The sequence below is a fragment of the Haematobia irritans genome, chromosome 3 (genome assembly GCF_050003625.1).
Source record: "Haematobia irritans isolate KBUSLIRL chromosome 3, ASM5000362v1, whole genome shotgun sequence".
In the NCBI taxonomy this organism is placed as follows: domain Eukaryota; kingdom Metazoa; phylum Arthropoda; class Insecta; order Diptera; family Muscidae; genus Haematobia; species Haematobia irritans.
The window spans coordinates 30095955-30123052 of NC_134399.1; the positions used below are offsets into that span (position 1 = coordinate 30095955).

The window sequence follows — 27098 nt, forward strand, 5'->3', positions numbered from 1 at the left end:
TTAGTTACAATAACCAATGCCGATAAATTTGGTTTTATGCTGCATAAAATTGTTGAGCTAACCACCAGCATAGTGAGACCTACATCATGGGAATCAACAAATGGTTGGTACAACCAAAAGTTGAGTATACTAATAGAATCTTAGTTCAATTATAGCACGGGCGTAAGGTAGTTGTTGCAACAAATAAATATTTATATCAACATCGACATGGTAAATGGTATGACGCTACAAAATTTGCAAAACGGGGAACAGCATTTACTCGATAATAGTCCGCAATACATTGAATAAAGTTTATCACATAGAAAAGAAGTTGCCTTCAGGTAAGTATCGCACCGATTTATAAAAAAGGAATATTACAAAAGTTTCCATAAAAATTGCAGGCTTCATACACCAACAAACACAAATACTTTTTACGGCAAGCGAGCTTTTTTTATTGTATTAAGCATACAGGACGAGTCTAAGTCGATCTGTATTTATATCTAGAGGATTAAGGAAGAAATTTCTGGCAAGCATATATCGAATTAGTTTTTTTAGTTTGACCACATAATTGCAACCTAATAACCATCTGTCATTGGTATACAAACATTACCTATAAAAAAAATTGTAAATTGTAATGTAAATTAATCTCACATATCTGTAGATCAAAAGCCTTTGTTTTTAGCACCTTTTGTATTTATTCTCGTAGTTTATTATGATTGTAAATCTTGTAATAAATTAATAAAATCTCAATATAATCTGCCCTTTCATTTAATATTGGAATTTGGTTAGGATAATAATAAAGAAAATCGAGGGCGGTTGCACCAACAAACAAAACAATTAATATGAGATTGCGACAACCAATGCAAAGTTGATCCAACATACTACCACGCAGTTACAATTGTCAAATGTTAGTTGTGCTGACAGATATCATTGATAGTTGATGGAACCACCTGCTTTCGGTTGGCAAATAATTCGGTTGAGGCAACGAATTTGTTTTCTGGGTGTAGCGAAATTTTCGGTAGCAAAAAAAAAACAACAACAAAAAACAGGGCTGTGTACACAAATTTTAAAGCAGCTAATCGCTTTTAAAAATTGTTAATATATGTTCCAATATTCCTCAAATAAATTGTTTATTATTTACAGACCTTTTAAAACTTTTACGCACACAATGATTGTAATAAATTAAATGTTTGCTGCCAAAATATGCTTTTGACAACCCTGTTATTTTCATTAGAGGTGCGTACCAGCTTATGAAATTGAACGCTACCGAAAATTTCATTAACATAAATAGCAATGCATTTCTTATGGGAATTACATTTTTCGCTAGAGGTGCATACCGGCCTTTAAGGAATATAAACTTTGTGAAAATTTGCTTTGCGATATTCCCCATTAGTGGATTTAGTGTTGGTAAGTGTCTGTCTGCCTGCGTTGCAGAACGGTACGTACATTGGTTTACGGCACGCACTTCTGGTTTTCAATTTAGGCTTTCGCTAGAAGTGACAGCGGCTAACGCCTTTGTTTACCTCGTCGACTCTGAAGTTTGCCGAAGGCTATTTGACATGAAGAGGCCATTTTAAAAAGTAACCGCTTGTAATCAAAAATATAGCATACTTTCAAACAAAAATATCTGCAGGAATTTTAAAAGCAGTTATTACCTCTTTAGCCAAGGATAAACATCAAATAATTAAAATTTTTATAACCCTTGGATGTAATTAGAGAACTTTAAGTGTGTATTTTTGTGTCTACTTATATAAAATGGCAAACTACGAGAAGGAATGCAAGGAAATTCTGTACGTCACACAAAAATATGTATGTGAGATTACTAAAATTTGGGAACAGCTTTTTGAAGAAGATTTGTGCAGGGAAAACTTGCGAAAGTTACTGGAACATGCCAATAATTTCTATACGGATTTGGTAAATGAATCAATTTCACGCAAGTCTTATATTGAAGGAGAAATCGAGGATTTGAAAAAGGAGGCGGAAAATTTAAAGAGGCTGCTCAATGTCGATGTTCAATTGCCATCGTATGAGTCAAATAATATTCCATTGCTTAGAGTTCAATCGGAGCTGGATAAAAGCCTAGAGGATTTAAGAGATCAACTAAAGTTGCGCAAGGAGCAGATATGTGAGTTGCTTTTGGAGCAAGAAGCACTTTGTGAAGAACTGGGTGAACCACCACGTGCTTTGCTGGCCGATCCCCTGCCTACCGCCGAAGAAATAGAGGAATTCCGTTTACATCTTGATTCTCTAAGGGATGAACGAACTGAACGTTTGAGCCGTGTATCAAATATGCGTAGAGATATTAAAAATTTCCTACAGATTTTGGATTTGAAAGTGAATACTGAGACTGAAGATCGTTTGCTTAATCATCGTGAAATACCCATGAATAAGGAGACTTTCAATGGTCTCAAGCGTATGTACGACAACTATGGAGCTCAAGTGCAGGAATTAAGAGAAACCATTGATGGCATGCGTAACAAAATTAGTACCCTATGGGATCGTCTTCAAACATCCCCCAATACCCGGCACAAATTCAATCGCTATAAGGATTATAATCAACATACCTATGATGTCTTCTACAGTGAGCTGCAACGTTGTGAACTACTCAAGAGTCAAAATATCAAATTATATGTTCAACAGATAAGGGATGAAATTACTCTGTGGTGGGACAAGTGTCTGAAAAGCGATAAACAGAAAGAACGCTTTTTGGCTTTTACCTCATCCTGCTATACTGACGATCTATTGGACTTGCATGAATTGGAGTTGAACGATTGCAAAATGCATTACGAAATAAACAAGCATATATTTGATTTGTTCGCTGATCGTAACATTTTGTGGGATCGTATGTGTGCTTTGGAGGCAAAGGCCTCTGAACCGGGTCGTTACAATAATCGTGGTGGCCAATTGCTAAAGGAGGAAAAGGAACGTAAAACGATTGCTACTAAATTACCCAAAATTGAGCAGCAAATAAGTGATTTGGTGAGGGAATTTGAAGAAAGGGAGCATGCACCCTTTTTGGTATATGGCGAAAATATAACTACATATATGGCCAATCAATGGGAAAGGAAGAGAAAAGCTAAGGAGCAAATCCAATCGGCACGTAAAAATGCAGCAAAGACACCAGGACCTACACCGGCTAAACCTAACAGCACTATGCGCACTCCATTGTCTTTGAAGAATGCCACATCAATGTCATCATTGCGAAAAACGCCATCCACAACCAATCTCACTGGTCGCTCGGCAATGTCATCACAAAAACGCAAACTTAATCCAACTGAAAAGAATACCCCTTTGGCCAAGCGCAGTTTAATGCAGGCACTAAATAGTCCTAGTGTATTTGTTAAGCCATCGACTTCAAAAAACACCATATCGCAATCTAAATTATTAGGATCGGCGAGTAAAATGTCTACATTCAAATCACCGCTTAAAAAAACTAAAGTCATAGGTTCAACTATAAGACGGCGAAGTATGCGCCAAAGTTCGTCTACCAAAAAGCGAAAATCTTTGAATAAGAGCGGTACGTCGAGTAGAAATATTCCCCGTATAGTGGTTCAGGATTGTCATTCGTCAGAGGATTATACCACAGACAATGCTGACGATACCTATGATTCATTTCGTAAATGCATAGAACCAGCTTCAAGATCATCCATAATACAAAATATGACAACACATTCGTGTAACGGTAGCACCACCATGCGCAATCATCGTATGCAAAAGGTAGTAATGGATGAGAATGCACGTTTGGCCAAATTGCCTAGACCAAAACCAATAGCTCGTACACCTTCGAAACAGAATTTAACGCACCACGGTAGTACTACGAATTTAACCAGAACTCCAACAAATCTCCATCATTCACCGGTGGCCTGTACAACAGGTAGTCGTAAATTGACAACAAAAAATTTGCCTATAATTATTTAAGTTTTATATATATTTTTTACTTTCTAAGAGATTCTTTAGAGACTAGTTAAGTTTTTCACTTTTTTGTTTTGTGATTATTATTGGTGTTAGGTGTTTTTTTTTTTGATTGTTTATATATGATAAAGGAAAAGGAGAGACGAGAATTTTGTTTGGAAGGAAAAGCCATAGTGCTTTATGGAATAGATATACGGCAATTATGGGATCTATTGCTAAAATATAACCTTTAATAAACCAGACGCCTTAAGTCACATTAAATGATACCAAATTCAAACTCGTTTTGAAAAAATTAAAATTAAATTAAGAAATTAAGAGAATCTAAAATGAAGCATTCAATTTAAATCGGCTTTCGCTTCGAGCTATGATTATCCATTATATGGTGATAGGATTTCTTGGCATTTGTGCCAGCTTCCTATTTCAATATCAGCAATTACCAAATCTTAACTTCGTTTCCCCACTTGCAAACTCGAAAAAAGAAACAAAATTGTCGGAATCGAAAATGACAGAAACAATTTAAATCAGCTCTAGTCTACAACTACGATTTTCTATTAAATCGTGGTATGATTTCTTGAAGTTTGTGCTAGTTATCCTATTTCAATATCATAAATTGTCAATTTTTTATTTCGTTTATCCTTTTGCAAATTTCGAAAGCTTGCCATGCCAATCGGAAAAACTAAGATGCAATTTTATTATGTCCAATTTGAAAAAAAAATCGCTTTATTGTAGAAATCCATGGCATCAATTAAATTTACATATCGATCTTTCGATTTAGATTCAGAAATGAGGGATCCACACTTATTGCTGGTCGAATATCATCAGCGTCTAATATGGATATAATTAATAATATATAATTGGAATTGTTTGCCTCATCTTATGCCCACAAATTATGGAATGGATATTAAAATGGAGTGGATAAAAAAAAAACTCCTTAAATTAAAAACAAAAAACTTTTTACTGTGGTTTCAGAGGTTTTTCTCATTTTTATGTAAATTTTTTGCAATTACACCAGATTGATAAAAATACGCTTATATTGTGGAATTAATATTAAAATGGAGTGGATAAAAAAACTCCTTAATTTAAAAACAAAAAACTTTTGACTAAGGTTTCATAGGTTTTTCTCATTTTTTATGTATATTTTTTTTTTTTTTTTTGCAATTACACAAGATTGATAAAAAGACACCAAATTTTTCTGAGAAAAATTTTTGTCTTAGGAGTCTATTTCCTTTTTTCATATTTTAATTTAACGTTAGAAAAAAATTGTCCAACACAAAAAAAAATATCTGATTCAATCACGAAATTAATTGATCCAATTATTTTTTAATTGAAAATCACGGAAATGATAATATCAATTAAAAAATTAATTGAAAGTCAAATAAAAAATTAATTGATCTAATTAAAAAATTTATTGATACTATTAATTTTTGTGATTGATTTTTGTTTCCATTAAAAATTGGTTGAATCAATTAAATTTTTAATTGAATATTTTTTGTAAATTTTGATTGAAAATTTTTCGTGAAATTTTTTCTGTGAACGTTTCAACAATAATTTTAATATATAATCTGATTATAGTAAAAAATGAAAAAAAAACGACGGAAAAAGGTTTACGAACATAAATTTTTCTAATAATGTTCAGAACCAAAGTTCAATTCAATTCAAGTCAATTAAAAAATTAATTGATCCAATTAAAAATTTTATTGATACTATTAATTTTTGTGATTGATTTTTGTTTCCATTAAAAAATTTGTTAAATCAATTAAATTTTTAATTGAATATTTTTTGTAAATTTTGATTAAAAATTATTCGTGAAATTTTTTCTGTGAACGTTTTCAACAATAATTTTAATATATAATCTGATTATAGTAAAAAATGAAAAAAAAACGACGGAAAAAGGTTTACGAACATAAATTTTTCTAATAAAACTAGCTTGATGTTCAGAACCAAAGTTCAATTCAAGTCAATTAAAAAAATAATTGAAAGCCAATTAAAAAATTAATTGATACTATTAATTTTTGTGATTGATTTTTGTTTCCATTAAAAAATTTGTTGAATCAATTAAATTTTTAATTGAATATTGTTTTAAGTTTTGATTGAAAATTTTTCGTGAATTTTTTTCTGTGAACGTTTCAACAATAATTTTAAAATATAATCTGATTATAGTAAAAATGAAAAAAAAACGACGGAAAAAGGTTTACGAACAAAAATTTTTCTAATAAAACTTGCTTGATGTTCAGAATAAAAGTTCAATTCAAATCCAAAAAGAACAGGTTCTACGAACAAGAATTTTTGTAATAAAACTTGCTTGATGTTCAGAACAAAAGTTCAATTCAAATCACATTTACAAAAAAAAAATTGACTTTTTTATCAATCTGGAGTAATTGCAAAAAATGCAAAAAATCATTTTTTGCAAAACTGTAATTGAAAGAGGAAAATAGGAAAATAGACACCACAGAAAATTTGTTTTCTGAAAAATTAGGCGTCTTTTTATCAAACTGATGTAATTGCAACAAAATATACCTAAAAAATGAGAAAACCTCTGAAACCATAATCAAAAGATTTTTTTTTTAATTTTAGGAGCTTTTTTTTTTTTTTTTTGAAAAAGAAAACAAATAAAATGTCCATTCCATTTTAATATCCATTTCACAATTTCTGGGCATAAGATTAGGAAAACAATCCCATTCATTTGATGAGAACACGGGTATTGTAAAAATGTGAAAAAGGGAAATGCTCGGAAAATAATGCTCAAAAGATCTTTTTCCATTTTAGTAAAGTAACAAAATAAAATAAAAATTGGAATCTTAAAAAAAAAAAACTAAAATTTTATATAAAAATAGGAAAAAAGAGGGAAATAGACTCCTCAGACAAAAATTGTTCTCGGAAAAAATGGTAAAAAGGGAAATCTAAAACCCAATGGTCAAAAATTCTTTTTTTTTCGTTTAGTGAACTTTATTTATTTGAGCTTTGGGTCTGAACATCTTTCTATTTTATGAAAAAAAACGAGCAAGTTTTATGAGTCTATTTTTTTGTCCGCTGAGCCTTATAGTCGTTTTTTAATTTTTTTTTTTTCAAAAATGAAAAGAACCAAAATTAGAATATAATCTTATAAATAAAAACCCATATTCCATTCCCATCCTTCCTTCTAAATAGATTAGTCTCTCCTTTACTCTATACTAACATATATTATTTGTTTTATTTTTGTGTGTAATATTTTGTTTATTATTGATCAAAACTTTGAGCTTAAGTGCTATTGAGCCTTGTTTCGATGTTGTAAAAATTTTAACCAGCAGCTCTTAATTTTATATGAAATAGAAAATAAAAACATCTGTCAGTATTTATTTCTTTAGACTTGATTGCAATTTATTTTACTTGATTTACGCTTGTTTTTTTTCTTAGAATGACATTTTAAAAAAATGTTCCTGTTTTTTTTTATAAATAATAAATTCATAACTTTGTTTTTTTTTTTAATAATTGACCATCAGATATATAAACAATAATTTTTGTAATAAAATAAAATAATAAATTTTAAAATTATACATACTAAAGGATATTGAAATTTTAACTAAGGACCATATGAGTTGTTAGGATTCCCTTGTCTTTTATCGTCAGAAATAATGAAATTTCAAAACTTTTTAGAAATTGCATTAATTTTATTTATCGCTGCTAAATTAAAATATTGTAAAATATAAATATTTCTCTTTAAAGAGAAATCTTTAATATTTATTTGGTTTTTGCATTTCCTCAATGTCAAAGTAAATTTTATTTAAATATTGTAAATGGTCAGTCATGTAGTAGTTTTTAAGGACTTTTTAACATTAACAATAAAAAAGAACTAACAAACAAAATCTTAACAATATTTTATTTATTTTTTATTTTTTTAAATCCTTCACCATAGGAAGGGTTTCGTTTGGAACATATCGAAATTTTGGTCTCAGATATATGTGGGGTGAAATTCTGAGTCCATCTAGCGATATCCGTCCTTATGTTGAAAGCAAGCCAACTTCCAAACATAATATAGTGCTCTTTCACATAGGATGAGACTGCCCTAACCATTGTAGGAATTTCTTTTATTACAAAATATAAAAATAAAATTTTCTATAGAAATAAAATTTTTATAAAAAATTTCTATAGAACTTTGACAAAATTTTCTATAGAAATAAAATTTTGACAAAAATTTCTAAAGAAATAAATTTTTGACAAAACTTACTAAAGAAGTAAAATTGTTAGAAAATTTTCTATAAAAATAAAATTTGGATAAAATTTTTTTATAGAAATAAAATTTTGAAAAAATTTTCTATAGAAATAAAATTTTAAAAAAATTTTCTATAGAAATACAATTTTGACAACATTTTCTATAGAAATAAAATTTTGAGAAAATTTCATTAGAAATAAAATTTTGACAAAATTTTCTATAGAAAAAAAATTTTGAGAAAATTTCATTAGAAATAAAATTTTGACATTTTCTATAGAAATAAAATTTTGACAACATTTTCTATAGAAATAAAATTTTGAGAAAATTTTCTTTAGAAATAAAATTTTGAGAAAAATTTCTATAAAAATAAAATTTGGATAAAAATTTTCTATAGAAATAAAATTTTGACAAAATTTTCTATAGAAATAAAATTTTGACAAAATTTTCGATAGAAATAAAATTTTGAGAAAATTTTCTATAGAAATAAAATTTTGAGAAAATTTTCTATAGAAATAAAATTTTGACAAAATTTTCTATACACTCATAGAAAAAAGTCTGCTAAAAGAGCAGTCGATGTCTGTTCTTATATTTTTGTACATCAAATTAAAAAATTAACAACAACAACAAATTATAAATTTTTATAGCCACCACCATAGAATGGTGACGGGTGTATAATAAGTTTGTCAACCGTAGTTTTTGCCTGAAATTGTAAATATTCTGGTATTTTAGGCTCACATGGTCCGGATCATGGTGTGTACGCTGTCCCTGCGTCATGGGGACGAGACGCTCACGGTCGGAAGGAGCGGGAAAGTGGGCGATGGGACCGTTCGTTCAAAAAAAACGTGTATCGGATTAAGTATCCGTCCATTTGGTAATGCCTGAAACTCAATGTAGAATTTCCAGATTTTACTTCTCGGGTGAAAATCTACAGATTTAAGATTTCAAATCAAGACGCTATTTTATAATTTTCTTGCACACTTACAAGAGATGTTAATGATTCCTCTAAAACTCAAACAAAAATTGTTCTTATAAATCCAGAATCTGATATAGTCTTCATAGGTAAAATCTTTAAATTTATCTTCGTGAAGTGTACTGGTTGAACTGCTCTGCTTGATCTGTTCTCAAACACCCCTGAAATTTCAAAGGAACCCCTAATATTTGATTCATGGTGGTAGGTATTAAGGATTCGGCCCGGCCGAACTTACTGCTGTATATACTTGTTTAGGTTATAAATTTTTCCCAAAGCATATTTAATAACCAAAAGTAGTTTTTGGTATATAAAATGTTGCTTTAATTGTGTTATGATAGCTCCTAAGTTAACCTTTTTATTTGTTTCAGCAAAACTAAAACATGTCTTAGTGTAATCGACATTAAAAAAACAGCAGACAATGTTTGCTATTTCAGAAAACAGTGACTGCTGTCCCTTTTTCAGCAGGCATTCTGCTGTTTTAGCAGACTTTTCTGCTGTCCCTACTAACAAATTTCTTTGGGTGTAGAAATAAAATTTTGATAACATTTTCTTTCTATATAGAAAAAATTTTCTATAGAAATAAAATTTTGATAAAAATTGTCTATAGAAATAAAATTTAAAAAAAAATCTATAGAAATAAAATTTTGACAAAATTTTCTATAGAAACAAATTTTGACAAAATTTTCTATAGAAATAAAATTTTGACAAAATTTTCGATAGAAATAGAAATTGTACAAAATTTTCCATAGAAATAAAAATTTGATAAAATGTTCATTCTCGATTCTCATTATAAAGGTTGTGTCAGACAACCTTTGCTATTAATGTGGATTAAATCACCATTGAAAAAAAATTTTAATATAGAAACATTTATTTTATTTACATACATTATCATTGTGAACAAAAAAATATGTATTTAAGAAGAATAAATTATAAACTAATAAATTACAAATATAAACAAGTATATACGGCCGTAATCTTATGTACCCTCCACCATGGATTGAAACTTTTACTAAAGACTCCACAATCATCCACAATCGAATTACTTGGGTTGCGGTAACACTTGCTGATAGCAAGATATCGTAAAACTTCTTAACACCGTGTTCTAATTGTAAGTTAGTCCATACGGGGTATATATTAAACAAAAAAAGGCCGATTAAATACGTAAATAATTCAGTTTGACAAAATTTTCTATAGAAATAAAATTTTGACAACATATTCAATAGAAATAAAATTTTGACAAAATTTTCTACAAAAATAAAATCTTGACAAAATTTTGTATAGTAATAAAATTTTGACAAAAATTTCTATAGTAATAAAATTTTGGCAAAATTTTCTATGGTAATAAAATTTTGACAAAATTTTTTATAGGAAAAAAAAATGTTGACAAAATTTTCTATAGAAATAAAATCTTGACAAAATTTTGTATGTAATAAAATTTTGACAAAAATTTCTATAGTAATAAAATTTTGACAAAATTTTCTATAGAAATAAAATTTTAACAAAATTCTCTATAGAAATAAAATTTTGACAAAATTTTATATAGAAATAAAATTTCGACAAAATTCTTTATGGAAATAAAATTGTGAGAAAATTTTTTATAGAAATAAAATGTTGACAACATTTTGTATAGAAATAGAATTTTGACAAAATTTTCTATAGAAATAAAATTGTGAGAAAATTTTCTATAGAAATAAAATTTTGACAAAATATTCTATAAAAATAAAATTTCGACAAAATTTTCTATAGAAATAAAATTTTGACAAAATTTTCTATAGAAATAAAATTTTGACAAAATTTTCTATAGAAATAAAATTTTGACAAATTTTTCTATAGAAATAAAATCTTGACACTATTTTGTATAGTAATAAAATTTTGAAAAAAAAAGAAATTTTATAGAAATTAAATTTTGACAAATTTTTCTATTTTTCTATGACAAAAATTTCTATAGAAATAAAATTTTGACAAAATTTTTTATAGAAATAAAATTTTGACAAAATTTTCTGTAGAAATAAAGTCTTGACAAAATTTTGTATAGTAATAAAATTTTGACAAAAATTTCTATAGTAATAAAATTTTGCAAAAATTTCTATAGTAATAAAATTTTGACCAAATTTTCTAAAGTAATAACATTTTGACAAAATTTTCTAAAGTAATAAAATTTTGACAAAATTTTCTATAGAAATAAAATTTTGGTAGATTATTTGTGTGGATTGGCTATATATAACTATAGACCGATATGGTAGGTATGAATTGAGGCGGCTGCATTTGCCTGATCTTAGTTGGGCCAAAACTACACTTGTCTGCCGTGGGAGGTCTCTCTCCTCCGGTGCTATGGGCGGCGGTCGGACTCCGAGAACAGGATTAACCTTGTAGCTTCTCACCGCTTCAGCTACAGTATCCTCATGAATCCTGTTCAGACCTGTTCAATCCCACGGCGGTGGGTTCTGTGTACCGGATTGATCCGATGGACACAATCCATTGGCCAGCGGCTGCCACATCAGTGTACGTGTTGTTTCGTGTAGCTCCGGAGGTCAAATCTGGGGATCGGTTTAAATGGGGTTTATATAATTAAGACCGGTATGGACCAATTTTTCCATGGTTGTTAGAGACCATATACTAGGTTTGGTTAGGTTAGGTTATGTGGCAGCCCGATGTATCAGGCTCACTTAGACTATTCAGTCCATTGTGATACCACAGTGGTGAACTTCTCTCTTATCACTGAGTGCTGCCCGATTCCATGTTAAGCTCAATGACAAGGGACCTCCTTTTTATAGCCGAGTCCGAACGGCGTTCCACATTCCAGTGAAACCACTTAGAGAAGCTTTGAAACCCTCAGAAATGTCACCAGCATTACTGAGGTGGGATAATCCACCGCTGAAAAACTTGTTGGTGTTCGGTCGTAGCAGGAATCGAACCCACGACCTTGTGTATGCAAGGCGGGCATGCTAACCATTGCACCACGGTGGCTCCCGAGACCATATACTAACACCACGTACTAAATTTCAACCGGATCGGGTGAATTTCGCTCTTCCAAGGGACTCCGGAAGTCAAATCTGGGGATCGGTTTATATGGGGGCTACATATAATTAGGGACCGATATGGACCAATTCCTGCATGGTTGTCAGAGACCATATACTAACACCACGTACCAAATTTCAAACGCATCGGATGAATTTTGCTCAACCATGAAGCTCTGGAGGTCCAATCTGGGGATCGGTTTATATGAGGGCTATATATAATTATGTACCGATGCGAACCAATTTTTGGATGGTTTTTAGAGACCATATACTAACATCATGTACCAAATTTCAGCCGGATCGGATGAAATTTGCTTCTGTTAGAGGCTCCGCAAGTCAAATCGGGGGATCGGTTTATATGGCGGCTCTATATAATTATGGACCGATGTGGACCAATTTTTGCATAGTTGTTAGGGACAATATACGTACACCATGTACCAAATTTCAGCCGGATCGGATGAAATTTGCTTCTCTTAAATGCTCCGCAAGCTAAATCGGGGGATCGGTTTATATGGGGGCTACATATAATTAGGGACCGATATGGACCAATTCCTGCATGGTTGTCAGAGACCATATACTAACACCACGTACCAAATTTCAAACGCATCGGATGAATTTTGCTCAACCATGAAGCTCTGGAGGTCCAATCTGGGGATCGGTTTATATGAGGGCTATATATAATTATGTACCGATGCGAACCAATTTTTGGATGGTTTTTAGAGACCATATACTAACATCATGTACCAAATTTCAGCCGGATCGGATGAAATTTGCTTCTGTTAGAGGCTCCGCAAGTCAAATCGGGGGATCGGTTTATATGGCGGCTCTATATAATTATGGACCGATGTGGACCAATTTTTGCATAGTTGTTAGGGACAATATACGTACACCATGTACCAAATTTCAGCCGGATCGGATGAAATTTGCTTCTCTTAAATGCTCCGCAAGCTAAATCGGGGGATCGGTTTATATGGGGCTATATATGATTATGGGCCAATTTGATTTATTTTGTTTCTTGTTCGAATTAAAGAATTTTATTATGGACCAATTTTTGCCTGTTTGTTAAAGACCATATACTAACACCATGTACCAAATTTCAGCCGGATCGGATGAAATTTGCTTCTCTTAGAGGCTCCGCAAGCCAAATCTGGGGATCGGTTTATATGGGGGCTATATATAATTATGGACAGATTTGGACCAATTTTTGCATGGTTGTGAGAGACCATATACTAACACCATGTACCAAATTTCAACCGGATCGGATGAATTTGGCTCCTCTAAGAGGCTCCGCAAGCCAAATCTGAGCGTCGGTTTCTATAGGGGCTATACGTAAAAGTGGACCGATATGGCCGATTTGTAATACCATCCGACCTACATCAATAATAACTACTTGTGCTAAGTTTCAAGTCGATAGCTTGTTTCGTTCGGAAGTTAGCGTGATTTCAACAGACGGACGGACGGATATGCTTAGATCGACTCAGAATTTCACCACGATCCAGAATATATATACTTTATGGGGTCTTAGAGCAATATTTCGATATCCTGTAGTGGAGGGTATAAAAAGTATATTACAATTGGTAAGATAAGAATTTTATAAATTAATAAAGAATTTTATATTATAATTACATTTTGAGATTTTATTGTATTACACTGAAAAATAGTGAATAACTTAAAATCTAATTACAAACTATTGTGTATACGTGTGTACTCCATTCATAAATTAAATCATTATTAAAATATAGTATTTTATTTCATTTATTAAGATTTGTTTATATTTCATCCTTAAAAAATAGAAGAACTACTTTTTAGAAATGCAAATCCAGACCATGATGACAGAACCTACATACATTTGAAAAAATATATAGCAAATGCAAAATAGGAATTGAAGTCAATTCCAATGAAACATTGGAATTGGGGGTTTAAGATCAGTTTCTAAACCAATCCATCAGTTCTATTAGGCAAATGCACCAAAGAAATGTGTTAGTAGAACCAGCAGCAAAAACTGCTAAAACAGCAAACAGACAGCTGAAAAAGTGAAAGCAGTCACTGTTTGCTGATATAGCAAATATTGTCTGTTATTTCTTTAAGACTAGGCTGTTATTTTTTTTTTAAATATTTTTTACTTGCTGAAATAAAAAATATTTTTCTTGTATTTGCCCACAAATTAAAACTCTATATACTCAACAAAAAAAAAAAAAAAACATTGCCATTTTGAGACGAAAATCTTGCCAGAAAAATTCTTGTAATTTAAAATATTTTCAATATTTTCGTAAAAATAAAAAATTGTAATTCTCCTGTAAAATATTGTAGTGCTATAATTACATATAACTTTAATTATATAAATACTAAATACTTATTACAACACTAATTAAAATGTACGCATATATGCCTATACTTGTTATTTTCGTCTCGGCTGATGTGATGCTATTCGTGACATAGTTTGGGCAACCAAATTTATGTGACGATTTGTTTGACGATGTCGAGCCAATTGACCAGAAGTTGCAAAACTTTTTTCGCATGGCTTACAAGCAAAATATTTCTCTGAATGTACGTCACGGAAATGTTTTTGCAGGTTATCTTTGCGTTTAAATGTTTTCTCGCAGAACTCACATTCGAAAGGTCGGTCATCGGTATGCGTCAGCATATGACGTCTTAAATTTCTTAATAATTTAAATTCCAATGGACATTGTTCGCAATGATATAGATTGGTAACCTCATTTCGTGTATATACGATGCAATCCAAGTTATTTGATTTCTCCACAGGTTCCTTATAGTCCAGCATGTGTTGAAACATTTCATTGTCATCGATACTGCTTTGCCGACTACGCTTCACGCTTCCATTATAATTTGGTGTTATTAATTCGGGTTCTTCATACTTTCCTAATTGTTTTTTCACACCGTCTACATATTCGTAATCATCATAACTGTAACGATCTTCGATGTCAATGGATTCAACTATATATTAAAAATAAAAAATATATATTTTTTAATAAACATTTATTGGGAATTAAAAAAGATGGTAACATAGAAGTTTGTTTTTACTAACCACACGTCAGAAAAAAAACTGTTGAAAATTAAAAGTAACCCGCTTTCCTGGGAATCAAAATGTTATTTCAATATTCAATAAAATGTTGTCAAAATTTTATTCTAAAGAAAATTTTATCAAAATTTTATTTCTATAGAAAATTTTGTCAAAATTTTATTTCTATAGAAAATTTTGTCAAAATTTTGTTTCTATAAAAAATTTTGTCAAAATTTTATTTATATAAAAAATTTTTTCAAAATTTTATTTCTATAGAAAATTTTGTCAAAATTTTGTTTCTATTGGAAATTTTGTCAAAATTATGTTTCTATAGAAAATTTTGTCAAAATTTTGTTTCTATAGAAAATTTTGTCAAAATTTTATTTCTATAGAAAATTTTGTCAAAATTTTATTTCTATAGAAAATTTTGTCAAAATTTTATTTCTATAGAATATTTTGTTTCTATAGAAAATTTTGTCAAAATTTTGTTTCTATAGAAAATTTTGTCAAAATTTTATTTCTAAAAAAAATTTTGTCAAAATTTTATTTCTATAGAAAATTTTGTCAAAATTTTATTTTTATAGAAAATTTTCTCAATATTTTATTACTTTAGAAAGTTTTCTCAACATTTTATTACTTTAGAAAGCTTTCTCAAAATTTTATTTCTATAGAAAATTTTGTCAAAATTTTATTTCTATAGAAAATTTTGTCAAAATTTTATTTCTATAGAAAATTTTGTCAAAATTTTATTTCTATAGAAAATTTTGTCAAAATTTTATTTCTATAGAAAATTTTGTCAAAATTTTATTTCAATAGAAAATTTTGTCAAAATTTTATTTCTATAGAAAAGTTTGTCAAAATTTTATTTCTATAGAAAATTTTGTCAAAATTGTATTTCTATAGAAAATTTTGTCAAAATTTTATTGCTATAGAAAATTTTGTCAAAATTTTATTGCTATAGAAAATTTTGTCAAAATTTTGTTTATATAGAAAATTTTGTTTGTATAGAAAATTTTGTCAAAATTTTATTTCTATAGAAATTTTTGTCAAAATTTTATTTCTATAGAAAATTTTGTCAAAATTTTATATAGAAAATTTTTTCAAAATTTTATTTCTATACAAAAATTTGTCAAAATTTTATTTTGTCAAAATTTTATTTTGTCAAAATTTTATTTCTATAGAAAATTTTGTCAAAATTGTATTTCTATAGAAAATTTTGTCAAAATTTTATTGCTATAGAAAATTTTGTCAAAATTTTATTTCTATAGAAAATTTTGTCAAAATTTTATTTCTATACAAAATTTTGTCAACATTTTATTTCTATAGAAAATTTTATTACTATAGAAAGTTTTTTCAAAATTTTATTTCTATAGAAAAATTTCTCAAAAATTTATTACTATAGAAAATTTTGTCAAAATTTTATTTCTATAGAAAATTTTGTCAAAATTGTATTTCTATAGAAAATTTTGTCAAAATTTTATTGCTATAGAAAATTTTGTCAAAATTTTATTGCTATAGAAAATTTTGTCAAAATTTTATTGCTATAGAAAATTTTGTCAAAATTTTATTTCTATAGAAAATTTTGTCAAAATTTTATTTCTATAGAAAATTTTGTCAAAATTTTATATAGAAAATTTTTTCAAAATTTTATTTCTATACAAAAATTTGTCAAAATTTTATTTCTATAGAAAATTTTCTCAAAATTATATTTCTATAGAAAATTGTGTCAAAATAGATAAATCAATATAAAAATCTTTTTCAAAATTTTATTTCTATAAAAAATTTTGTAAAAATTTTATGTATATAATTTTTTTTTTCAAAATTTTATTTCTATAGAAAATTTTGTCAACAGTTTATTTCTATAGAAAATGTTGTCAAAATTTCATTTCTATAGAAAATTTTGTCAAAATTTTATTACTATAGAAGTTTTTTCAAATTTTTATTTCTATAGAAAATTTTGTCAAAATTTTATTTGTATAAAAATTTTTGTCAAAATTTTATTTCTTTAGAAAATTTTATCAAAATTTTATTTCTATAGAAAATTTTATCAAAATTTTATTTCTATAGAAAATTTTCTCAAAATTATATTTCTATAGACAAATTTATCAAAATTTTATTTTTATACAAAATTTTGTCAACGTTTTATTTCTATAGAAAATTTTGTCAAAATTTTGTTTCTATAGAAAATTTTGTCAAAATTTTATTTCTATAGAAAATTTTGTCAAAATTTTATTTCTATAGAACATTTTGTCAAAATTTTATTTCTATAGAAAATTTTGTCCAAATTTTTGTCAAAATTTTGTTACAATTTTATTTCTATAGCAGGTTATGTCAAAATTTTATTTCTATAGAAAATGTTGTCAAAATATTAACCGATGGGAGCGAAGTTGCTAACGATTTGGGCCAGAAAATTGTAGATTCTTCTCGATTCATATTTTTTTATCAAAGTTACGATCACACTTGTCAAATATTAAAACATTGAAATTGAAATTTGCATACCAAGGGCCTAAAAACACATTCATACGATTAAGTTTTATATAAAATAATAAACGTGAAATTTTATTTACTTTCGTCAAATAGTGTGACTAGTGTGAACATATCTTTACATGCGATTTATTGATTTGCAATTTATGCTTAGATAAACTAAGAAAAACTAAAACGAAAAATTAATATTAAACAAAATACAGAATTAAAAAATTATGTTTACAACTAACTATATACATTATTACAAATGTGTTGGTGGTGGTGGATGTAGCGGTGGTGGCAAGAGGGCAACATCAATGCTTGGGGTTTGAATTGTAGAAGATGCCGTAAGAGGATTCAAAAATTGTTGACCCAGATACAAGGGAGGTGTAGTTGAATTATCCGCTTGTGGGTGTATAGGCGCTAATGATTCGGACCCTTCTGAGCAGGCTTCTTTATCCATCATTGCGTCGTCTGAAGTTGAGGGAATTTCTTCATGGTCACCACCTGCTTGATCAGCTTTACGTAAACGTCCCGTAAATGAGGTTACAATTATACCATGGACCGATCGCAAATGGGCATTTAGACCATATCGCTGTAGGAAAGCAGCACTACACTTATCACAACGGAAACGTTCACCAGTATGACGCCTTATATGAGCCTTAAGATCATTACTCTGGGCAAACGCTTGAGGACATTGAGGGCATTTATAAGGTTTCTCACCCGTATGTGTACGCATGTGTATAGTGAGATTGTAGGGACGATGGAATCCTTTGCCACACAAATTACAAAGATTTGGTTTTAGGCCAATGTGATATCTAATGGAAAACACGAGTTAATTAAAAAAATCTTAGGATTTGCCTTTAAATACTTGCTTACTTACCTTTCGTGCATTTTCAGATCCGTACTGCGAGGAAATCCTTTCTCACAGAATCGACATTTATATGGTTTTTCGCCTGTGTGTCGTCGCATATGGATCTTGAGATATTCATTGCGTTGAAACGAATCTCCACATATGCTACATAGAAAGTTTCGCGGCTGAGAATGCTCTTTCTTTTGGTGTTCCTTCATTTGCTCCTTCTCAGTGAAGGTGGCCGTACAATGTTTGCAAGCATACAGACGATGTGTATGTAAAAGCCTATGTCTTGCCAAATAGGTTTTTGTGGTGAATTTCTTTTCGCACATATCGCAAGCATATTGAGGTTTAGGAACGGAAGGATTTTTATTATGTCGAGTCTCAATATGCCGCTGGAGATGGTCTTTACGTCCATAGGCGGCATCGCATTGATCGCACTTATAGTTCTTTTCAGCATGTATGCTCTGAATATGTTTCTGTAAATGATCGGAACGGGAAAAGCCTTTACTGCAGATTTTGCAAATGTGAGGTTTTTCATCGCTATGCGTTAACATATGACGTAAGAGATGATTATATCGCGAAAAAGTTCGATCACATTCTTTGCAACGATTCTCTTCCTCATTTGAAGTACCATAGCGGCGCCTAGGCTTTCTTGTCTTAGTATTTGAGGAACACGTTGGACTTTCTTTTAGTGTAGTGGGTTGCTCTTCCTTTTTCGCATTTTCCATTAGAGGTTTAAAATCTTCGTGATCTTCCCCTTTGCTAACATTTTTGTCTTCTACGTCATCGTCGTCTTCATCGTTATCATCGTCATCATCATATTTATCGCTATAGTTGTCATCAGATTCACTAGTTTGTCCATCAGTATTTCCACCATCTCCTACGCGATCATTATAAGTCTGGTTATCGAAATCTACAAAACCCACTGGTTCCAACTTTCCTTCATAACCTTCCGTTTTCTCTGGTTTTAGTGTTTGAATAATTTGGTCAGAATTTTCCCCGCCAGTTAATTCTTGCGGTTTTGTATTTTGTAAGCCACTGTCCATGTAGTCTAGTTTTTCAACTGTAATTAAAAAATATTTTCAAAATATTTACACTTTAATAGAGATTTATTCAATTCATTAATACGAACCCTTATATATGTATGTAACTTTTGGAAATTATTTTGTTCATTTCTATTTTTTTCTTTCTCTCTTGCTTTTTTTAAATTTTCACACGAAACAATTGACAAGTTAAAACTTTTAACACACGTTACTTTTTTTCTAATTGGTATAAAAGCCCACCCCTGTTTGGTTTGGTTAGAAATGTTACAATGTCTTAAATAAATGTTCTATTTTAGTTTTTCAAAATTACCTTTTATAGATATTTCCGGTTGGGCTAAAGTTTCGGCAAAATTTTTAACATCTTCCGCATCCATATTGCTGAAATCCGCATCATCATCCTCACTTGAGAAGGGATTTGTTGCTACAGTGGCATTCTGTTCCATATTTCTTGTTGTATCGGGCTCCTCCTCTTCCTCATTATAGTCAGGCCAATGGCTGCTATAATTGTTGAGATCTGTGGGGAGGCTGGTGGGATTTTGAATTTGAATTTCAGGTTCATCAAGCGACACCTTTGAACTGGAAAGAAATATAAAAAATATCATAAATTAAATTGAATTGTACATTAATGGCATAATTTCCACAGTATTAATATGGAATGTGCTAATTCCGAATTAGTCATAAGAGAGTCCAAATAGTCTTTTTGCGACTATTTGTCTTTTAGCCATATAAAATCGGTTAGTCGCTTTGAATTGCATGGGGAATGCGAGAGATTTTTATGTGGACTTAGTATAAAAATACCGTGATGCCAAATTTGAAAAAAGCAAGTCAGCCTTTTTAAATTTTTGAAAGTAAAAATTATATTTCTTCTTTTCAATTTTTATTACATAGCGAGAGTGACAGAGCGAAAAGGAGAGCCATTCGTTTCACCCGTGGTCTCCGATCCGACAATACACCACACCCGAAGTTACCGATGTCATCGACAGTGCGAATCCATCCAAAGAGCTGGTACAGAGGACACGGTATATCAAGTGGTGAGAAGTTACAAGTTAATTCTGTTCTCGGAGTCCTCCCACTAGGGCCCAAATAAAATCAGTGGCTGATTGATAGCAGCGTAGCTGACTTGTGTCCCGTATGCAATCAAAGGCCATATGACACACGTCATCTTTTTGCTTGTCCAGCTAAACCAACCCGACTCACAATCAGATCACCAATCCCACGGCGGCGGGTTCTACGCACCGGATTGACCCGATGGATACCAGCCATCGGCCAGCGGCTGCCACCTCAGTGTACGTGTTGTCTCGTCCATTTTTTCGTGTTGGAGAAGGTGCATCCCGGGGAGCCTTCTCCGCCTGCTTTTGGTCCGAGCCGGGATAGAGGAAAACCCCGGACCATGGTACTGTGCCGTCTGCCGAAATCGAATTCACCATCGCTCGGTTTCGGTGAGGTGTAACCGGTGCATGGAATGGGTGCACTTCCGGAATTGCTCCGGCCTAACATCGCTGCGGGAGTATAGTCAAACTGACTTCGTGGCAGGATGCTGTGCCAATGACAGCAGCAGTGGGTCATCTGATTATGTGACCCCACCGACTTCTCCCGCACAACAATATTCTCCGCCGCAGCATCTTACACCGAATATTGTTGTACCAGTTCCGGAGAGTGCATCATTTTTGCAATTTAATTGCAACGGGCTCCGTGGTAAGATTAGTGAGATCGTAGACTTTATGAATCGGAAAAGGATAAGGGTCGCGGCGATCCAGGAAACAAAGCTGAATCCCACCTGCAGCCTACGACATTGTGATGGGTACAATGTCCTACGGAAGGATCGCACAAGAAATGGAGGTGGTGGCCTGGCTTTCATATTACACCGTTCCGTGCAGTATAGACCTATCACGCTTGTGCTAGACACTAATGACCCGTACATGGAATGTATGGGGGTAGCAGTTAAGTGTGGGGCTGCCGAGATAGAGCTATACAATGTGTACATACCGCCGGTTGGTAGCTGTGCTCCTGGTTATAGCCCAAACATTGAGTGGTTGTTGAGCGGGCATAACCGATTGGTTCTAGGAGATTTTAATGCCCACCATGAACTTTGGCATTCTCTCCTGGGTAATGACCAGAGGGGCATAGCTTTGGCAGAGCAGATAGACGACTCCACATTTTGCACGGTGAACGAAGAGGCCCCCACGAGAATTATGGGTGACTGCAGCAGTTCGCCAGACTTATCGTTAGCATCGCCTGGTCTGATAAATGACGTCTCCTGGCAACCCGTCATTTCATTGGGTTCGGACCACCTCCCCATAATTCTCACCATCAACCGACCCTCCGATTTCATAACCTCTGAACGCCGGACGTTTATTAATCAAAAGAAAGCCAACTGGGAAGGCTTCAGAGAATACACCGATCGCTGCTTCAGTGAGCTCCCGTCCCCCTCACATGTTCATGTTGCCCAGAGGGAGTTCCGGGACATCATCAACGCAGCAGCCGCTCGCTTCATACCCGCTGGTCGAATTGCCCAGGTGAGGCCCAACTTCCCAGCCGAAGCGGCGGGACTCGCAGACGAGCGTGATGAACGCCGTCGTGCTAACCCTGCTGATCCTAGAATCAGAGAACTAAATCTAGAGATTAGTAAGATAGTCGACGAGCACAAGCGGAACACTTGGTTAGAGCACCTGAAGCAATGTAACTTAGGAACAGGAACTGGTAAATTGTGGTCAACAGTTAGAGCCCTCTCGAACCCCTCCACAAGGGATGATGGGATTTCAGTCACATTTGGCGACGTGACTGTGACTGATCCGAAGAGGTGCGCCAAATACTTCAACCGACAGTTTGTCGAGCATCCCGAGAGTGATAGAGCGAAAAGGAGAGCCACCCGTCGTGTACGTGGTCTCCGAGCCGATGACACACCACAATTTACTGCAGCCGAAGTTACCAATGTCATCAACAGCGCGAAACCATCTAAGGCGCTGGGCCCTGACGGAATTTCAATGCTAATGCTGAAGCATCTGGGAATACTGGGAGTTGAGTACCTGACCAGACTCGTCAATTTGTCTTTGGAATCACACATTATACCCGATGTCTGGAAAATGGGAAGGGTGATTCCACTACTGAAACCGGGCAAAGATTCGAGCAAAGGTGAATCGTACAGACCGATATCCCTTCTGTCGCCAGTAGCCAAGACACTTGAGGCATTACTCCTCCCCAGCCTTGTGGAGAATTTTCCAGCTGCCCACCATCAACATGGATTCCGTAAGGTACATAGTACGACAACAGCCTTACATGCCATTTCGACACATATTAATAAGGGACTTAACCAGCCCAGGCCGTGTCACAGGACGGTCCTCGTGGCGCTTGACCTATCGAAAGCATTCGATACGGTCAACCATGCCACATTATTTGAGGACATCGAGAATACGTCCCTACCGGCAGGAGCGAAGCGTTGGGTGCTGAATTATATGTGTGGACGCCAGTCGTACGTGGAATTCAGGGACAGAAAGTCAAGACCGCGTAGAGTTAAACAGGGAGTTCCCCAAGGTGGGGTGATATCTCCGGCACTGTTTAACCTCTACATGTCCTCGATTCCACCCCCTCCTGACGGCGTCGAGATTGTATCATATGCGGATGACTGTACAATCTTGGCATCTGGGCCCAATGTTGATGACATTTGCGATCGGTTGAACGTCTACATAGCTAATCTTACCAGTTATTTCACTGCGAGAAACTTGAGGATATCCCCCACCAAATCCTCAGCCACACTATTTACTACATGGACGGCAGAAGTGCGCAGGCAGTTGAATATCAGAGTCGATGGAGTAATAATTCCGACCACAAATTACCCCAAGATTCTTGGGGTCACATTCGACAGCCTTTTTAGGTCATCTGCCCATGCCACTGCAATTTGTAATAAGCTCCGTGGTAGAAACAAGGTCCTCAAGTCACTAGCCGGCAGTACTTGGGGTGCGGACAAAGAAACCTTGCTAACTACTTATAAGGCAATTGGCCGGTCAGTGGTAAACTATGCAGCGCCAGTGTGGACACCGCAGACCAGTGATACGCAGTGGAATAACATACAAACCTGCCAGAACGCTGCTCTTAGAACTGCGACTGGGTGTCTCCGCAGCACACCCCTGGATCACCTTTATGTGGAGACAAAGATCATCCCTGTGCGAAGACACAACTACATGTTGTCAAAGCAGTATCTCCTGGGTTGTTATCGCAGTAATCATCCAAACCACCATCTTATGGATACACAACCACCACCCAGGAACGTAAGGGTTGATATACATAATCTAGAGCGCGAGATCCAGCGCTATAAAAGAGAGCCTCTAGATCAAGCAGCGTACCAGGCAGGTTTGAACAGGATTCATGAGGATACTGTAGCTGAAGCGGTGAGAAGCTACAAGGTTAATCCTGTTCTTGGAGTCCGACCACCGCCCATAGCACCGGAGGAAAGAGACCTCCCACGGCAGACTAGGGTAGTTTTGGCCCAATTAAGATCAGGCAAGTGCAGCCGCCTCAATTCCTACTTATCGGTGATTGATAGCAGCGTAGCTGACGTTTGTCCAATTTGCAACCAAGGGCCACACGACACGCGTCATCTTTTCTCTTGCCCAGCCAAACCAACCCGACTTACCACCAGATCACTCTGGACACACCCCATCTTAGTCGCAGAGTTCCTTGATCTGCCAACAAGCTGATGTACCAAGCGTATAACATGAAATGGATGAGATCACAATAAACTGTTACAACAACAACAACAACAATCAGATCACTGATCGTAGAATTCCTTTATTTGGATACAATTTGAAGTGCCATAGCGCATAACATATAAATGGATGAAGGAACAACAAAAACAATAAAAAAATTTTCATATTTTTATCCGACGTTTTGTTGGCAATTTCCAATTTCTTCTAGAATGAATTTTATTGCAATATTTTGCATTTTTTCATATTTTTGATATTATTAGCGACGGCCATAGCATTAAACACAAAATTAAAATAATTGCAAAAATAATTAAATAGCTAAATTAAAATATCACAGATCTTTTTGTCTTATGGCTACGATCACAGATGATTGAAATTAAATTATTCGGACTCAGCTAAAGAATGGAGGTAACTTAACATTGAGATGAAAAAAAGAATCGGCCATTGATTTAAAAGACTTCAGCCATATATGAAAATATCCCGTGAAAGGAAGCAATATACAGTGAAACCTCTGAAAGGTGGACACCCACGGTCGCTTAAATTTTGTCCACCTTTGAGAGGTGTCCAGGTATGAGAGGTTAATTTTAATGTGTTAATATAGCAAATGTCCCCAGACAACTGTCCATTCTTGGGAGGTGTCCGGTTTTCAGAGTGTCCAATTTTGAGAGGTTTCACTGTATATTAAACATGCAAATCAAGCCTAAGGCTTTGGCCATTTCCAAAAGACAAAAAATATTTAGACTCGAAAGAGTAAAGCATTTACAGCGCATTGTCCAAGAAAAAAAAATCGAAATGTTTTTTAAACCTGGAGATCGACCTCTTCGAATTCAGATTTAATAAACCCGAATACCTCTTAAACAAAATCCCCCAAAGAACATTATACAAATGGCATATTTTGTATCCCCTAACACATACCAATCCTATGGGTGAAATCTAACCCTATGGGTGAACTTCATGTTTGTAGCATATATCATACCAAAAATTTTCCAGATTTTGATAAGGTAAGCGAAAGGCTGAATAAAGAGCCCGGTTATGGGTTTGTTGTTGGGAGGCAATCGGTTATTTTTAAATCAAATTTACTTATATACTTACACGATCAATTTATCATCAATTTTATGCACCTTCCGTACATGACGTTTCATGTGATCCTTGCGTGCAAATTCCCGTTGACACAATTCACATTTGTATTCACATCGTATACCTTCACTGGGATGCTCTGTGGATAAATGCACCTTCAATTGGCCAAGATGATTGAATATCTCGCCGCAAACTCTACATTTTTTGGCCAATATTTGACAAGTTGTCCTATGCAAACGCAGTTCACTCTCTATGAAAAACTTTTTCGTACACGACTCACACTGGAATATTGTACTTTTCTCCGTTTGTGTATATCTATTGACCAAACGGCCCTCGCCCTCATCCTTTTCTTCCGACACCCAGGTTATATCATACAACGCCTTTAAACGACGATATGATTTTTCGGTTTGTAGTTTAAAACTGTGGGCACTACGGGCAAGTTCCAGGCAAGCCAAACATATATTTGTGGGCAGTTTATCATCGCGTGTCACCTTATACTTGCTACACTCTGTTAAAATCTCAGCTACTGTTACTGGGGTAATGAAATTTGTGTCTGTACTTTGAGATTTTACTGGATCAAATATTGGGTATAAATCCGGTTCGGGTTGTAAACAAATTCGACAAATTGTATCCTTATTGTAGCCCTCTGACAATTCCATGGCAATTGAAATTTAATGTACTCTTTTGCTGCAAATCTAATAAAACATTTGGACCTTGTATTGATTTTGTTTACGGAGCTTGTAAAAAATGCTTCCTCTATGCGAAATGAAAAAAATCATTCAGCTTGAAATGATAACACGCCGAAAGAGTAATGAGCCAACATAGCGTAAAACGGCTTTCTAGTGTAGGCAGTGAACCGGATAAAAAAACTCAAATATTATCTGATTTCCCAAGATGTCTAAATTCTTCCCCTTTTTTTCTAATAGGCTCATGAGTTTAGGTTCATACCAAAGACCATTAATAAAGAAGACGTGAATTGGGCTTTGATAGTGTTAGTAATAGAAAACGGAGATTAATATCATACTTGTTGGAAAAGCGCTCCGAACTTACTGGTTTGATGCAGACAATTTTTATTTAGCTATTTTCTCCAACATTTCACGCAAATTTCTGTGTCGGTTGCACTAAATTACTAATAAAATGTTTCACTAAGTGTTTTTGTTCGTTTAAGAGTTAAAAAAATTGCTAAAATAAGCGAATTAAGTTTTGTTACGAATGCAAAATGAAAAGAGAAACCGAAAAAAAGTTGCAACGTCTCATGGAACATGTATGATATTAATCTCTGTTTTTTCAAGAAAAAGAGGAAGAGCAAGCTTATCTCACGTCTTCTTTATTAATGGTATTTGGTTAGAGTATAGTTCTATCGTGTGGGATCCTCAGTATGAAGTTTGCATTGATAGGATAGAATCGGTTCAGAAGCAATTCTTGTTGTTCGCTTTGAGACATCTTCATTGGAACAGTGATTTTGTTCTTCCTTCATACACTTCTAGATTGAGGCTGATTAATTTGCCTACTCTTAGGAGCCGACGGACGATGTTGAGCTCCATGATGATGTATAGGTTAGTTAGTGGGTATATTCCATGCTCGGAATTGATATCTAGGATTAGGATAAATGTTCCTTTTCGGGCATCTAGGAATTACCAGTTTCTTTACATTGAATTATGCTTCTGTGGAGCCTATTCGTATAATGTGCATTATTTTTAATCCAATCTATCATCTAGTTGACACTAACCGTAGTATTGATATGATGAAGTCTAGAATTTTAGCATATTTGGATAACTAATACATTAGTTTTATTGAATAACCTAATATTTGATCTTGTGTTTTAATATATCCGGCTGATGAGTCCTTCTCTGTAGCTGGTCAAATCCCT

The 27098-nt window shown here is 33.1% G+C and overlaps 2 protein-coding genes across 2 annotated transcripts; one reads left to right on the plus strand and one right to left on the minus strand.

The window, feature by feature from the left end:
• Nucleotides 1–1534: 1534 nt before the first annotated feature.
• Nucleotides 1535–6954, plus strand: LOC142231803 (protein regulator of cytokinesis 1-like). The gene is made up of 2 exons (XM_075302448.1): nt 1535–6080; nt 6154–6954. The coding sequence occupies exon 1, from the start codon at nt 1735–1737 to the stop codon at nt 3895–3897; it is 2163 nt and encodes a 720-aa protein (XP_075158563.1). The 5' UTR covers nt 1535–1734; the 3' UTR covers nt 3898–6080; nt 6154–6954.
• A 10661-nt stretch (nt 6955–17615) lies between these two features.
• LOC142231804 (uncharacterized) lies at nt 17616–25994 on the minus strand. Its single transcript, XM_075302449.1, has 4 exons — nt 25244–25994; nt 19762–20027; nt 18436–19471; nt 17616–18370 (listed from the first exon to the last, which is right to left on the minus strand). The coding sequence occupies exons 1-4, from the start codon at nt 25885–25887 to the stop codon at nt 17815–17817; spliced, it is 2502 nt and encodes an 833-aa protein (XP_075158564.1). The 5' UTR covers nt 25888–25994; the 3' UTR covers nt 17616–17814.
• Between the last annotated feature and the right edge of the window lie 1104 nt (nt 25995–27098).

Coding starts and splice junctions, on each gene's coding strand:
- LOC142231803 (XM_075302448.1), top strand. CDS start 1,735: ATGGCAAACTACGAGAAGGAATGCAAGGAAATTCTGTACGTCACACAA.
- LOC142231804 (XM_075302449.1), bottom strand. CDS start 25,887: ATGGAATTGTCAGAGGGCTACAATAAGGATACAATTTGTCGAATTTGT. Junction 20,028..25,243: donor ATTGATGATAAATTGATCGT/GTAAGTATATAA, acceptor ATTTCTTTCCAG/TTCAAAGGTGTCGCTTGATG. Junction 19,472..19,761: donor ACCGGAAATATCTATAAAAG/GTAATTTTGAAA, acceptor TTTTAATTACAG/TTGAAAAACTAGACTACATG.